This window comes from Vanacampus margaritifer, chromosome 7 (assembly GCF_051991255.1).
Source record: "Vanacampus margaritifer isolate UIUO_Vmar chromosome 7, RoL_Vmar_1.0, whole genome shotgun sequence".
In the NCBI taxonomy this organism is placed as follows: Eukaryota; Metazoa; Chordata; class Actinopteri; order Syngnathiformes; family Syngnathidae; genus Vanacampus; species Vanacampus margaritifer.
This window is the reverse complement of record NC_135438.1, coordinates 2,551,392-2,568,362: the sequence shown is the minus strand read 5'-3', so window position 1 is coordinate 2,568,362 and position 16,971 is coordinate 2,551,392. Positions and strand designations below refer to the sequence as shown.

General features: G+C 38.7%; 1 protein-coding gene across 4 annotated transcripts in view; it reads left to right on the top strand.

Annotated features, from left to right (window-relative positions):
- lcor (ligand dependent nuclear receptor corepressor) overlaps positions 1-16,971 on the top strand; it is a 54,717-nt gene that overhangs the window by 18,568 nt on the left and 19,178 nt on the right. For all 4 annotated transcript variants that reach the window (XM_077569832.1, XM_077569831.1, XM_077569834.1 and 1 more), the window contains 2 exons: positions 13,168-13,233; positions 16,372-16,451. In XM_077569832.1, coding sequence (XP_077425958.1) covers positions 13,168-13,233; positions 16,372-16,451 — 146 coding nt within the window. The remainder of the gene's footprint in view (positions 1-13,167; positions 13,234-16,371; positions 16,452-16,971) is intronic.

The following is a 16,971-nucleotide window of genomic DNA, read 5'->3' as shown; positions in this document are numbered from 1 at the left end:
TATTTATGACCAGTTGTTAAACCTCCCCCCCCCCCCCCCCCCGTGTGTGTGTGTGTGTGTGTGTGCGTGTGTGTGTGTGTGTGTGTGTGTGTGTGTGTGTGTGTGTGTGTGTGTGCGTGTGTGTGTGCGTGTGTGTGGGTGTGGGTGCGTGCGTGTGTGTGTGTCTATATAGGTCTGGGTCAGTGATATGTCAGATATTGTTCTGGGCATGCTCCCTGAAGGGTCTGCACACTGTGTGTGTTTGTGTGCGTGTGTGTGTGTGTGTGTGTGTGTGTGTGTGTGTGTGTGTCACGTGCCCCATTAAACTCAGTGGAGCACTCAAGCCTCCAAAATGGCTTCTGCGTTCAGCCCTCACTGACAAAATAATTGTACATGTATAAAGATTTAAAGTACAGGTCTATCTAAAAAAAAAAATTAAAAAATCCCCCAAATCCTAACTTTTCTACTTATAAATATTTTTAAAATAAAGTAATTAATTAATTAATTACAATGGTTTCCAAAGGTATGAGTGTACCGTAATTTGTTCCGATCATCTTTGTGCAATTAAATGAATGGAAATGACATTACAGTAATCTGTTCCAGCATTTCCAAAAAACAAACAAACAAACAGCAAAAAGTTGTTTTTCAATTTTAATTAATTAAAGAAGGCAGCACTGTATAATGTTATACAGCAATAACATAATCAATCAGAATGTGTGATTTATTACGGCTCCTCCCGGTGTGTGCGACTTGGCCATTGGGGGGGCGGTATAACGCAGTCATGCAGACGCAAACAAAGAAGAGTTTCACAACGACTGTCGGAGCAAGTGTCCTTTTACTTTTTTTATGGTCCGTCTACATTTGTTGACGTACAAATATCAGTTGCTTTTAAAGGGTTGTAACAATGCGACTATCGAAGTGATAGCTAATCAATGACTTTTTCCATTAAGTGTTAGCATTAAGCTAACGGGGACATTCTTAAAGCAACACTAAGGAACTTTCAGTTTATGTTGATTATGGCGGTGCCATATGCACAGTAGCGGTATTGTTATGTTTGAAGGAAGACCACATTTTCTAAGAGGACAAGCAAATGACATGAGCGTTGCATCGTTTTTTGTTTTTTTTAGCTCACTCCAGCGAGTGAAATCCGGGCCAACGTTGATCCTTTACTGTCCTTTCATCCGGGTCAAGACATTTGTCGTTTTTTGTGTGGCACTGTTCCTACCATCCTCCTCAAAGTTGCTTAGTGCCAGTAAAAATGATACAGACCCCCTCAGGCCGTGGCAAAGGTACCATTGAACTAGTTTTAAGTCTATGTTTCATCAGAAGAGTTATGTTTTTTTTTTTTATTAAGGTTGAAAAGTTCCTTAGTGCTACTTTAAGGCAAAATTGTTGATTGTTTTAAATACACAAAATGTTACACTTTTTGTTTTATATTTAGTTTACTTATTTATTACACCTTGACATCTTGAAGCCACTTTACATTTTTAATTGAAATGTGCCCCAAAGTCGTAATTTATAAGTTTAAAATTTATTTTATTTTTTTTTTTAAATGCTAGAACATACAGAAGGCTTTGATGCAGCCTCTCAACTGCAAAGCACGGTTGAAGTAATGGAAGTTATTACACAAATGGCCAGCAGGTGGCAGCAGAGTAAAAGAGATCAACCAGGGGCCATGTTGAAAAAAAAGCTAATTTACTCACATTTCTAAATAGATTTGTGAATAATGATGAAACTTAGCTATATTCTAATGCTAATTGCTGCAAAAGGTAAACAGATAGAAATATACATTGAAAGAAGAGACTCTAATCTTTCTAATGGTAAGTTCCATGTTTTTATAGCAATAGAACACAATATTCTATGGGCCTTGCAAAATCAGTCAAAATCCAGCAAAACAGCCGGGAGTGAAGGGGATTGCTTCTGTGAAAACAAGCTGGGAGTGAATGAGTTAAGTGGCGTACCTAATGAAGTGTCCGTTGTTGTCTTTTTTTTTCTTCTTCTTTTTTTTAAAGCGCATCACGTTCTTGTCTGCATGTTTTATCTTGGGCTGTTTCCATGCTGCCATCTGGCCACCACCAAGCTTGCTGCCCGTGAGCGTACCTACAGTATCAATGTGTGTGTGTGTGTGGGGGGGGGGGGTCGCTGTAGTTGCAGTAGTGTGGGGGGTGCAGCGGTGCTTTTGCAAATAGGTCAGAGTTGACTTGCCTAATGTCCAAATGAGAGCAAGACATCCTCCGAGAAGACAAAGAAGAAGAACATTGTGAGCTTCTTTGTCTTCCGCCTGCAGCTTTGCTTCATGTGAACATCATATGATAACCAGTGCGCGTACACGCATGCGCGCACGTACACACACACGCACACACGCCAGTCCAAAATATGTCTTTGATTTAACAGCTCGGGGCCCCCTGACCTCGTTAGCTCACCCTCATTTCAGACAATCCTCACAGCTGGCTGACAGCGGCCAGTACAAAAACACCTTCAATTAAAACATGGACCCCCAAAAAATAAATACATAAAAAATCACACATAAAGACCTCAATTTGAAACATGCAAAAACACATGTCCAAATCCGTAGTAAAACATGCATAAAAACACATCCAAAAGATTTACAAAAAAAAACAAAAAACTCCCAAAACACATTCAAACGGGATAAAAAAGCCACACAAACACCAAAACTTGTATTGCATACAAACAAATGAACATTAAAAAAAAAACATGTACAAAACACAGAAAAAAAAAATCTAAGCTCAAAATACCTTAAAAACTCAGAAAAATGCGGCCATCATTGATGGATGGATGGATGGAATTTAAAAACACATTCGTAACGTGCAAAAACACATTAAAAAAGTAACATTCACCAAACAACTGAAAAATTGCAGGAAAAAATACAAAATGGGATTAATGAGAACTTTCTCACAAAGACGCCACTTTTATCGATTTTGTGTGTGTGTGTGTGTGTGTGTGTGTGTGTGTGTGCGCGCGCTGGTTTTACTGGTTCATTTCATCTTCTTGCTCTCTTTAAGTGTGAGTCAGTGGTCACCCCACTATGTGTCTTTATCCCTTTGTGTCGCTTTGTTGTTGCCGTGTGTGCGCGTCTCTTTGTGTGCGTGTGGCCTTTGTGCCACCTATCTTAGCGTGTACTGTCAGCGGGAAAATGCCTGGTTTCCTTGACGACGGGAAGGCGTAGAAAAGCTAAAGAAGAGATGATGATGAAAGTGAGCAAGGGACGACTCAAGGTGTCAAAGTGAGGAAGAGAAAAGGAGACTTGACAGAGAATTGCAGGGAAAAGTAAAAAAAATAAAAATAAAAATCTCGATATGAAAAATAATCAGTGTGTCTGTACCATAATCAAAAACGATCCCTGGAAAAATGGCCAATATGAGCCTGAAACGGCTGCTTCAAACCAAAATGGCCGACTTCCTGTGTGTTTTTGGGCATAGCTTCTAGAGACTTTTTAGTGTGTCTAGTCATGACAGACACGGGTACAAAGTTTCATGCTGCTGAGTGAAACTGGCTTTAGGGGCAGATTATTATTTTTTAAACACCAGGGAGCAAAAATAGGCCGTATTAAGCCTAAAATGGCCACTTCAAACCAAAATGGCAGAATTTATGTGTGTTTTCGGGTATGGCTTCTTGAAACTTTTTTGTGAGTCAACTCATGGTAGACATGTCTACCAAATTTCATGCCGCTAAGAGAAATTGGCTTTGAGGGCCTAATTTTCAACGCATTGTGTGTGGCGCTAATTTGAAGAAGATCGTGTAAAGGCAACCTTTCAAGCGGTGCCGCCCACCCCCCTTTTATTCTCACGCGTGCTCCCCTTTGTCTCATCCCGAGGTTTTAAATCCCAGGAGGAATTTACCCACGTGCCCCAGCGGCTCAGCAGACAGCCTTGGGAGCTTTGGCCTAACATCCCAAAATGAAAGCTCATGTCATGTGACTGAGTCTCGTAGGTTATCAGTGGATTTAAAAAAAATAAATAAATTGAATTACAGTAAACAAAAATGTGGTAAACAATAACAATGTTTTCTTCCTCTTTCCGATAAAACAAACAACAAAGTGTCAAATGTAAATATAATAGCAGTGAATTGTAAATTAAATGTTAAGTCAATTTATAAAAAAAAAAAACTCAAAGTACATATTAATTATTGTAAATCATTTTTTGTAATAGTTTGTATATAAATTAAAATTGATAAATATAATTCAAAAAGAAAAACTACAAAACTGTGTTTCCTTTTTGTTTGGGCTCTAAAGAATATTAATATTGTTATTAATTATTATATTATTAAGTTTTTTTTCATGTACATTTAAATTTTATTTTTAAAGAAACCTAAAATATATATATTTTTAAAATATAAATAAGAAGGTATAATTCAAACATTGTAAAATGTAATCTTAAATCAATTTACTTTTAAGTAAATTCAAATTTGTTATTGTATTTTTCTCCTAAATATTAAGATGGATAAAGTCAAATCAAAATCTGGCAGACAAACATTTTAAAGAGTTGTCAAATCTAAATATTGTAAATCTAAGTGGCTTTTTTTCTCAGCAAAACAGCAAAATCTTCCTGGTTTTGATTTTAAACAGTATAAATATTGTAAATATACATTTAAAATACATTTTCTTTCCGTATGTTTTTATTTAATTTCTTCCCAAAATATGTTTTGTTCATGAAACACATCTGCATATTTTTTTTGTCTTGGCTTAGCTCGCGGCCTACTCACCTCTGCCTTAAATCAGGAGCTTTAAAAGCTTTAAAAAAAATAATAATAAAGCCCCCTCCCCCCACTGTGTGCCCACTGTGTTAGGTAGCCGAGGTGTCCTGTCTGCGCAAATTGGATTTTCTGCTCTCCACGAGCTCAGCTGCTCGCTTGGCGTGATGTCACGACAAATCTGATGCTCGCCATCATTTGCTTAGGTCCGTGCATGTTTGCCTTTGTGTGTTTGTACTTGTGTGCGTGCATTACATCCACACTTTGTGTGTATAAACTTTAACAGGGTAGCAAAGTAAAGCTAGCATGTTGCTAAACGAGTGTAGCGTCGCTACATACATACGAACATGTTTGTTTAAAAAAAAAAACGTTTTAATATTTTGGGAAGTCCGAATTTAGAGTGTAGTACCTTGTTGTGCCACAACATACCTGGCAGCACTGAGGTCTACTCGACGTAGATGGAGCACAGTTAAGAGCAAGACGAGGAGGCAGAGATGGTCTCCAACTACTGATACTAAAATTCCAGTAATTTGTCGTTGTTCAAAACAGAGCAGAGAAAATACGTCTTTGAGTATTATTTCTGTTTGTATATGTTGTTGCTCCTTTTGTGTTAAAGAAGCAATTGTTTAAAGCTTCATAATTATCCCGACATTGATGCTAACTTCTTTGAGCTCGACTTTGGCTTTTGGCGTCTTACTATTAAATTGGGGGACTTTCGTTAGGCTAAATTATATGGTTTGGTTGAACATTTTGGTGTTTAAATACAGTGCTTAGCTTAAATACAATGCTTTGTTCATTTTTGTTTTATGTTAGATTTACAGTAAATTTCAACTGGGAGGGACAAATCAGAAGTGTTGGTTGAAACAAAATATGTTTACCTGTTAGACAATATCAAAGATGAAACACATGGACACTAAACTGTGTGCATGTGGGGCATGTCTAAGAATGAATATATTATAAATAATTTATCCATCTATCGTCTATACTGCTTCCAAAAAGTTACTTTTTCCATTTAAAACTTTTAAGACTTTTCTCCCTCTAAATTGTGAAATTTTGTGTTTAGTTTTTATTTAGATACAACAAAAATATTGTTTTCCATAAAATGAGGTAATACGCCTTTTTAAAATAATTTTGTTAGAATCCTGTCAACAAAGTTAGCAATCCAGCATGAGGAATTAAAAAAAAAAGGGGGAAAAAATGATACAAAACTATTTAAAATTATTTTAATTTCTAATCTACAAAACAACTAAATATGTGACCGCGTTCTTCTTTGAGAATGTTTGATTGCGAGAATCGCGTCAACCTGCTGCTCACCTCGGTAAAAGTACTTGTCGGTGAAAGTGAAAAGGCAAGGTCGCCGCTTTAGCTCCCCATATAGAAATGTTTTCGCGTTTTTCATTTGGCGTCTTTTCACAGGAATAATTTGTTCCGCCGCCTGGAAGGAATTTAAAGAAGGTCGCTGGAAGAAAAAGCATACAAAAAATGTTACCTTGCTCTCCGTGCGCCTCACAAGCTCATTCTTCTTTTGTTTGAGACTCTCAATGAGTCTCGCAGCCGCGGCCGCCTCCATCGCGTGGTGCTTCCTTTTCTTTTTCTTTTTTTTGTGCGACCTTGATGCCCCTTGGAAAACCACGCCGAAGTCTTCTTTGTCGTCCAACTTGAAGGAAGTTCTCACTAGCATGTAGCACTGTTTAGCATTTAGCTCTATTTGGGCACTGAATGACATTAGCATGATGTTAGGATTTAGGGTGATGCCAGCAGTTAGCATTAGTGAGCATTTAGTGGTGTTTTGTTGCTGAATAAAAGTATTATGAGGTTAGCGTATATGTGATGTTAGCATTTTGCTGTTTTGTTGAGTTTCATGCAAGCATTCACACCATTTAGCCACCGCTTCGGAGGACGCAGCCTATGAATTTGGACACAGCCAGCGAATTTTGCCGAGAAAGCTGCCAAGTTAGCATTAAGGAGACATTGCCTCTATCGGGACTCGCTAATCGTTAGCAAAATGTACCCTTCACTTAATCGTCTTCCGAAATTAATTGCCGCAGAATGAAAGAATGTGCATGTTAAAGATGCCCACTTCAGCCCCCGTCAACCCCCCAACTTGCTGCTAATTGCTATCAATTAGCTTCTTGTTAGCATGTTCACGCGCTCGATGGGTGCTTTCTTGGCGATTGACGTCACTTTGGAAGGTTTAGTGGCGGTCAGCACCGAGCGGCCTTCTCTCTGGTCCTCACCGCTTAATTATCTCATTAGCATGCTAATTTCACTCAAATGACCAACAGCTGAGTTTGAATGTGATTGTGTTTGTGGGTACTGTTGTTTTTTATGAGGCGCAATTCTATTTGGTTGATGAGCAAACGTATGAAAGCATGACATCAACGTTGATATACTGTAACAGCAGAATGACATTAGTTAGCCGCTATTTTGCTACTCAACAGCAGTGGCGTGACATTAGCATTTAGTGCTATTTTGGTGCTAAATAAAAGTTGTAAACATTATTTTGTGTCTGATCAACAGCTATGTGTTATTTGTTTACAGTAGTATCATGTCAGCATCTAGAATTGTCTTGTCAAACGGCAGTTTAACTGAAAAATTTCCGTGGGACGTTAGCATTCAAAGTTGTTGTTTTTTTGCGCAGAAAGACTAACGTGTGATTTTAACATTTAGCACTATTTTGTTTTAGTATGACGAGCTTTTCCAACAGTGGTGACAGTAGTTTGATGCTACCATATTTTGTTGCTGGACAACAGCATATAGCATTTTGTTGCTAAACAGTAGCATGATGCTATTTAACATACATTTAGCACTATTTTGTAGCTGATTGTTTGTGCTGTGTTGCTGCGGTAGCACAATGTAACACAACATCATGTTAAAATTCCGCAGCGTGTCGTGTGTGTATATCTGTGTATGAGGGGCGTGGCTATGAATTACTGTGTTGATTTGTACAATCGATAGCAAACTCCAGCAATCCGGCGAGTGTTTGATTGGAATTCTGAGTCTGTGTGTGTTTTGTTTGTGTTCGTGTGTGTGCGTGACAGCCTCCTTTTGAGCTCATCCTGCTTTTTTTCTTGAGAGAAAAAGATGAGATGAGATTAAGGATTTGGTTCACCGAGAAGCCTCAGATTGAATCGACACGCTGCGTTTAGGGTGTGTGCGTGTGTGCGTGCGTGCGTGTGTTGCCATGCCTTTGGTTCATCGTGTACACATGGTTATTATTCCTCTTTCGCGTCATTCCTCAGATATTTGTGTACACACACGGACGTACACTTATAGACACGATTGGATCTGAAAAACACGTGAAAATCGAGAATGTATTTGTGCGAATGATTTTGAGACAAATCTCTCCCCGTAGTCACGTGTGTTGCTGTAATGTCATTGGGGTTGCGGTTATTGTTGGAAAAGTCCAATATTTTCGTAACTGATAAGTGTTTGAGCAAAAAAAGAAAAATAATAAAACAATTGCAGCCTTGTGTGAAACGAAGACACACATTTTATGCTTTTGATTGCTGTGGAATCCGCTGAGAAATGGCTACACTATTATGTCATTAAAACTTTTAGCAATGAGATTTTCTTTTTGTAGAAGCTAAGTACTTAGCATAGTTAGCATGGCGCTACTGAAAAAAACACAATAATTTTCACCCCAAATAAGAATAGCTCGTTTTATCTTTGAAGATAAAAAAAGTCAACAAACGCAAAATTTTTCGTTTTTAAAATTATAGGCTACAATATTTTGTTATCAAATTAACATTAAACAATTAACAGCAACTTTGAGTTTAGCATGTACATGTATGTATTATGCCGATCTTAACGATCGTACTCAACCAGATAGGACAAAATGTTTCAGTAAATAACAAATGTTGCGTGTCAAAATGACTGCCCTAATTTAGACGACCGTGCCCCGGAACAGACGTTACAAACCATAAGAAGACTTGTCGAAATTATTCTGCAAATTATTTCCACTTAAAGCAGCTATGGAAGTGCATGTGTGTGAAAGAACGGCACATCAGTTGACGTGTCATGTGATATCGCCGTGTCATTAGGAATTTTGACGGCGTGTCTGTCATTGTCGCACAGCATGTTTTCCATGTTGCGGTTTTAATCGGCTACAAAGGTTGCCCTGTCGTCCCCGAAATAAAAGCAGCTGAGGTTATTGAGGTTAGAATGTTCGGGGGGGAACTCCATGTGATATTGTTACCATTTTTGAACGGATTCGCTGTCATTCAAAGGACAAAATGTTTCACTACCAAAATATTGCACAAAACGATTTCGTAGCATTTCCAACATATTAACGGCACCTAATAGTGTCGCCATTTCTACGTAAAATTACCATTTATTTAGCAAATTGGAACTAGAATGTAAAAATGTCTTTTTATGCAATGAAAATAACGAGTTTGTTGCTAGACAGTGTTTGTGGGAAAAAAATCATACGAGCCCCAAAGCCCACAAAAAAGTTAGACCGACTATTATATATATATATATTATATTTTTTGTTTCGTGTTGTTTGTGGGGCATGATTTTTAAATCCCCTTTTTTCTTTGCGAATTGGGGCAAGAACGTAAATCACTTCCTTTAAAATTGTTGCTAGACAGACTGTGCCCCCAAGTCCGTTACCGGTATTTCCTTTGGTTCATCACACACAGCTGAACACGACATTAATATGCACTCAGACAACAAATAAGTCCAATTTGACACTTGTTACCAGGCAGAGTTTGTGGTGCACAAACAGTTCACTTCTAAAACAAATACCAAACCCTGTTTATCGCTCCTGAAACTTTCCTTGAACGGGTTTTGCTAGAAACTGTCTTGAAGCCAGCAATGTTGTGGCTCGTTTTTTCCCTATCAGTTTTGGAACCGATGCTAATGCTAACAGCTAAACGAGGCATGTAAATAATGAATGAAGCTGAATGGATGTCAAGTGCGGTTGCGACCTAAGTCCCGCCCCCCTTCCGCCTGCTCTTTGGCCCTAATGAGCTATTGATTGGCCGAGAACGAGGCTTTGGTCATGCTGAATTATGAATGCTCACGCTGCGCTATATTTAACTGCCGTGCACTAGTCACAAGAAACATCAACATTCCATACTCTTCCTACACATACGCTCCCTGACTACACACAAGCTTCCTCACTCGGAATTCTTGAGAAACTTCACTCTTTAAAAAAAAAAATAAAAATTATATATATATTTTTTTGGACTGGGTTGTTGTTAGGCTTAACCCATCTGTTTCACCTAAATGATATAAATAAATAATACATGAAAATTTACATTATTGATTATTTGCAATAAATTGAGATTTTTTTTTACTTTCATCCATCAGAAATTTGTGGTTCATTGGCGAAAGCAATGAAAAAGAATCTGTTGGGTTTACATGAAAAAAAAAAAGAAGCTGCATGAATTAAAATCATGTTTTCCCAACATGAATAATGCACAAAATGAAACCATTTTCATGTTGGGAAAACATGATTTTAATGTGTGCAGCCAATGTCCATTTATTATTTTTTTTACTGTACAGTAAATCACACAGACTTTTTTTTTTTCCAGTGAACCTTTGAATTGTTTGTTGGTTTCAAAAATGTGTTTGCTCATTAATGTTTAGCTTGTTGTTTGATTTAGTTCACTTTTTAGCCGTTAGTAAAAGTATGCTTTTTTTGGTTATCTTACTTGGTCATTTCAATCCCATCCAAATTCATAGAGAAAATTTGAAATATTTAGAAACAATGGTTGACGCTAACCGAAAAGTTTTAGGGCGACGCTTCACCTCAATAGTTCCAAAATAATAATAATAATAATAAATAAATAGTGCAGTCCCATCGTCGTCCTCTATGAATTAGGTGTGTTCTGCAAACATACTTGACAAATGTTTGCGTAGTTGTGTGTACATGCTTCCGTTCATGCGTGTGTGTTTTAGTGGACTTGTGTGTTGTCTACATCCTTTGGAAGTCACTCCATGCGTGTGTGTGTGTGTGTGTGGACTGTGAAGTGAGTGGAAGTGACACACACACACACAAACATGTATATGTATATATATATATATAAGTGTGTATATGTGTGTGTGTGTGTGTGTACAGTACATATACAGTGTGTCTGCTGTCTCTGTATTTTTTTTTTGCATATTTGTGTGTGTGTATGTATGACCTACATTGGTAAGCTTTTTCGCCCGTGGCTGGCTGTTATCTCATCTGGCCAATCACATCCCATAATAATATCCCATAAAGTCCGGTCTGTCCATTACATTTAGTGCAAACGATTTTTTGCTTGTTTACATCCTTCATCGTCCTACAAGTGTGAAAGCAAGTTTAGCGCTGTTTTCTATTTCTTTTGAAATAAAATTTGCGAAATAAACCAACGGAAAAGTGAAACACACAACACCGTACCTTGCGGAATTCTGGTGAGGAACACCATTTACAGTGCACCGGGACGGTGTGCCCGGTGTTGCCCTTTTTCCACATTTTGTGATGTTCCTGCCTTAAGGCATTTTCACACTGTGCTTAGCAACACTGAGCAGGTTATTGACTAATCCTTTCATTGTGTATGTGCGACGAGGGCTCGAATAGAAGGACTGGTTGGAAACAGATATTAAAAATAGAAAAAAACACTCGTTATCTGATTTTCGTTTTAAAATAGATTGAAATACAGCTTGGTTCTCTCGTTTGGATGTCTGGGACGGGTAAGGGAAAGTCCAATAACAGTTTGATTTTCAAATTTTATTTCAGAAACGAAAATAGGATATGGCCGGAGACACAAATCGAAAAAATGCCCGTATTTTCATTTCATTTCAATTTTCATACCTGTATTTTCTTTCTGCTTAAAACTTTACACGAAATGCACTGTTTGGATGAAATGAAAACAAAGTTGAAAAATTGTGGGAGAAAAAACAAGTACACGACCGTTCCGATTGACGTAGAGACCCGTGTTCTTTTGAAGTGCGTTCTTAGGATGACCGTACTTGGCGAGTTCACAAGAATATACTTTACGTTCTTGGTATTGAGATTGGCCGAAAATGTTTTTTAGTTGTAATAATGTTTTAGTCATCTCTTTATGTATCTCTATTGTTTTAATCCAGTTTTAGTAGCAACAGCTCTAAAAAGTTTTTGAGACTCACCATCCAAAATATTCACAACACAACAGTAGCTACGCAAGGTCATGTATAGACGTTAGCCTAACAACGAATTTTAGCCTGAAGCTAACTAGCAGCCCGTTTGTGACGATTGTTGAGTAACATTATGAATTGAGTTATTTGTTTGTGTGTGTTATTGTCGTGTTGCTGTTGAGTGCGAGTGCTGCTGTTTCTTGTACACGTCATTTTGTCAGAGAGCGCTCGCTACCAAGTGAAGTGTGTGCGCTCTTCAACATTGGCTGACGGCCACATGACGCAACCCCCGACGCACCTCGACCACACGCCGATGTCCGAATTCCGCGTGCCCTTCCAATCCAGCCTTCAAATCTGACCTTCGTTTCCACGGAGACGGGCCCCGAGTGGAGATTGTTTCGTAGCACGTTTTGGTAGCCGCCATTGCGCCGTTATTCTTCTACGCTAGGCCTGTCCAAATCCGCCACGGTTTGATGCGGCCCACGGAGGCTATATGAGGAAGAGCCTTTGAAAGAGCCAGCCTGCGAATTTGGGCACAGCTTTTGTGTCTAATTGGACATGATTTGCAAAGGCACACACATGGTACCATTTATGTATTTATGATCCAGATCGGGAACATGAAGCAGAAAATGACAATTTGACACATTTGCAAAACGTTATATTATTTTGTTGAAGTGTCTGTTAGCATCCCGTAGGGAGAACTTTTTTGTTTATGCCCCGAGAAACAAACTGTATGTGCTTTATTAACCTTTTTCTAACCTATTTCAACACATGCGTCTTTGTTTGCCTCCCATTTCATTTCTATATTGCGGAGGTTGAGGCGGCGGGGGGAGGGGAGTTGGGCGTCGATGGGGGGTGTGTAGGTGGATTTTTTTGGGGGGGGCGGGGCCGCGTATATGGCGGTGATGCCGCCTTGTGTATTTTATGTCGGACCGTATGCGGTCGCTAGGCAACAGCCACAGCAAGGTGTTTACAGTTAATAAAAAGTGAGTGACATTAGTGCACTAGTGTAATAGTGCTAAAGAGAAGAAAGACTGCATGTGTGTGTGTGTGCGTGTGTGTGTGTGTGTGTGTGTGTGTGTGGGAACGCATAATAAGCTCCTGGCTTGTCTTTATAGATATTTTGGCAAATGCACGTGCCTGCAAAACCTTGGCCTTTGTGCGTGTGTGTGTGTCTAGTAATTGTCGCAAATAAGTGTGCGTGTCAGTCCGCATTGACACAATGATTTTATTATCATTATCATCAGTTTGCATGAACCGCACAAAGACTTCTGACACACACCTACGTATTATGTGTATATTCACACACAACAAAGTGTTTCTGTAAAGCAAGTGTTTGTTAGCTGATGGATGTGTGGACGCTAACGTGACTTCTCTTCTTCTTCGCAGGCTTTGAAAGCATCCTGGAAGGCTTGTTTGGGCCGGGAGTAGTCAAAGATAGCACGCTTTTCCAAGGTAACGCACACACTTGCGCACGGACCCACGCGCACGCACACGGAGCTCACGCTCTAGCATTTGTTTTGTATGGACTGGTCGAAAATGTCCTCAAAAAGGAACGACTTTGTACTTAAGAAAGCACTAATGGTAGTTTACACCAAGATAGCTCGTGGGTAAACGTTTTGAGCCGCACGTTGTGTGTCGTTATTTCTGAGCAGATTCGACGGGAATCAAAGGACAAAAACACGCTCCTCGTTATAAACAAGGGTGCTAATACTTCAACACGTTAATAAAGGGTGAAGGACAAGAACGCAAACAAAGAGTTCGGCTACCTCTGTAATGGTCGTATGGACAAAGGAAGCTCATTGCTAACCGTTCAAACGGCTCGTAATTGCATCGTTATTTCTGAACTGATTCCACAATGATCGAAGGGCAAAAAGCGTGCGTCAAGCACAAGAGCTCGGCGAACTACAAAATAAAACAATGGTCTGCACAGAGAAAGCTCGTGGCTAAATGTTTGAACGTCGCCTTATAGCGTCATTATTCCTGAATGGATTCCAAAAGACAAAAAGCATGTGTCTCATTATTGGACGAGCGTGCTAAACGTGTATTTAGCGTAAACAAGTTAAAAAAAAATGAGAGGGACAAGAATTCATACAAGGAGTTTGGGTACCTACAAACAAAAACATACCAATCGTTTTATATTTAATGAAAACAAATTAAATAACTGAAACTTTTCATTTTCGTAAACACAATTTTTAAATACAGCAGTGCTTTAAATAAAAGGGCAACTAGCTGAAACATTTTCCTTTTATAAAACCAACTAAAAATACCGATAATGAAAAAATCCTTCGTTTTTGTCTTTGTCAATTTATGAGCTTCCGGAGTTGATTTTAAATGCGTTTATTTCGGTATTATTACTCTGCGACCGTATGGAAGAAGGAAGGTCCAACAGTTGTTTGGGAATTGTAGTTTATTATACAAGACTCATTGTGACCTTTTTATCTTCCACTCGACAAATGCTCCATATAGAAAACAACTAAAACTAAATGAAAACGAAGCATTTTTGAGGAAAAAAAAATAGAAACTACAGTGGACTCTACTATTCGCAGGGATTAAGGAATCATGTTTCCACAAAAAAATATGGGCATTGGTCCTACCCCAAATGTATCTGCAAATATGTGGGTTGGTTGGGGTCTAATAAAAACATACAAATCTGCTCTAAAAAAAAAATAAATTAAAACTAACAGAATTTGAAAAAAAAAAAAGTCAACACGAAAAAAAACCAACTATAATGAAAAATACAAAATTGCGTAATACAGTATCATTTTTTTTTTTTTTCCTGAACTGATTTCACAAGGATTGAGGACAAGCCATGCGTTTTATTCTGGACGAGTGCGCTTTTACTTTGCTTTTGCATAAGCACATGAAATAAGCGAGAAGCACAAGACCACAGCTAACTGCTAAATAAAACGATGGTCAGCACAAAGTGAAATGTTTTTAGCGCCGTTTTTAGCATCATTCATTTTGAAAGGATTACATGATATTCAAAGGACAAAATTGGTGTCTTATGACGGACAAATGGACTTTTACTTTTCCGAGTGTTAACATGTTACAAAAAGGGAAAAGGACAAGAAGACACACACAAGGAGTTTAGCTGCCGACGAAACAAAACAATAATGGCAGTGTGTACAAAGAAAGCTCATGGCTAACCCTTTAAACGGCACATAATAGCAACGTTATTCCTATAACGGATCCCGCTATTATCAAAGGACAAAGCGTGCAGCTTGTTGTGGACAGACGAGTGTGCTATACATTTTTTTAGTGTACACGTGTTAATTAAGATAGAAGGATGAAGGCTAAATACAAAATAAGTTTATAATGGTAAGTCTGTACGGAGAAAGCTCATGGCCAAACAGCACCAGGGTTTTTTTTTTTTTGTGTGTGTCTTAAAACGTCATCCCCCAAAGCTAGTTTTTGCTAAGCAACTTTGGCATTTGATAAACATGTTTCAGCATGAGTTAATTAACCCCCACAAAAAGTCTCAAGAAGCCCGAGAAAAAAAAATGCAGCAAGTCCGCCATTTTGCTTTGAAGAGACCATTTAGTCATGTTTTCCAGAGGTCCTTCAAAGGCAAACCGCTCAAGAGTTTGTTTGATACCTAAATAATTTGAGGCACGCATACAAGACAAATTGACTATGCTAAATTGTAGCGTTTTAAAACATTTAGCTTTTCGTTCTAATGGCGGCGAGTTTGATGATTTCTGTTTAGCTCGATTGTGGCGCTTACATTTTTTGTAGGTGAAAATTCAGCCACTTCCTCTCTTACTCATGATCTTTTGGGGGTTGAAAAATACTTTTTCCCCTCAATGTACTTATAATTGGCATCAGTTGTTCGGATTTTTGCTATTCGCAGGCCGGCCCATCCGCAGACAGCAAAGCCCACTGTACAGAATATGACGAAAATGAGCAGACCCACAAAAAAAAAAGTCTTAAGAAGCCATGCCCAAAATAATAAACCAACAGCAAATTCACATTTCTCTTATTTAGTTATTTGAGACTGGTCACAATATTGTAACTTGAGTATAATATGATATACCTTGTCCAAATATTATAAGAAACATGTTTGATGCATTAAAAATAATAGGCTGTGTCAATATAAAAATGCAAGTTTGTTTGTTTGTGCATGTATGTTAGCATCACGCATGACTGAAAATGACGAACCAGAAATATCGGGAAAAAAATTGACTTAGTTGGTGGGGGGAGGGGTCACATGACTCCCGGGTGACATGTTGACCTCCTTCCTCATACGGAGGTTCAGGGGTGGGGGGTGGGGGGGGGTTGGTTGTAAACTCATCTGATTGGTCGAGATGTTTGTGCCCTCATCACATTTGTAGTTGCTGCACGTCGCCTGCTCTGGATATAAACCTATTAGTTAAAAAGAAAAGCCACGTCGTCCCGCACTATATCCGAGTCACGGCTATCATTTCGTTAGCATGCACGTTAGCCTCTCTCACACATTATCTTGTAAAACTGTCGCATGCCAGGCATGTCGACAACCTGGTTTCCATCTGGACAGCCGACTCGTTTCCAAATGTCTCGTATGTGCATCCACTTCCTGTGAACCCTTCAAAATAAAGCCTCTATGTTTAACAGATTGCGAGCCCGAGGAAGTGTCCGACTGGTCATTTGATGACAACTGTCTCTTCTGCTGCCTGCGAGTTGAGAAAGTCAAGGTAAGGCGGGGCTAGCTTGTTGACATTGAACTTTTTGGCTTGTTGTTTTTTTTTGGACACCATTTTGTTTTACAAACCAAGGATGACTAATATTTGAAGTGAAGCCTGCTAGCTTGTCGTCTTGTAATTTTAGATTGTACAGATATTGCGAGGTATTCGGTACATTCCATGGAAAGATGGATGGATAGAGCTGATAAAGAACGAATGATGGCATGCAGGATAAAGCTATTGCCGAACCTTTTGCCAGAGGCCAGCAGGCTGAACAGTCCATGGTGTGGGTGTGTTGGATCCCTGGGGATCATCAGTGTTCTGGCCATGATGCTTTGATGTTGATATTGAGAGGCCATATAAAAAAAAAAAACGGTTTTATTATCTACTTTGAACACATTTACACTTATTAATACATACTACAACTTATTAAAACAGTATTATTTTGTTTCTGTTCTCGCTCGCTAAATAATAATAATCGCTACAAAATTCTCTCAATAAGAGCCAAAGCTTGCCAGCTTCAACCTTTTTC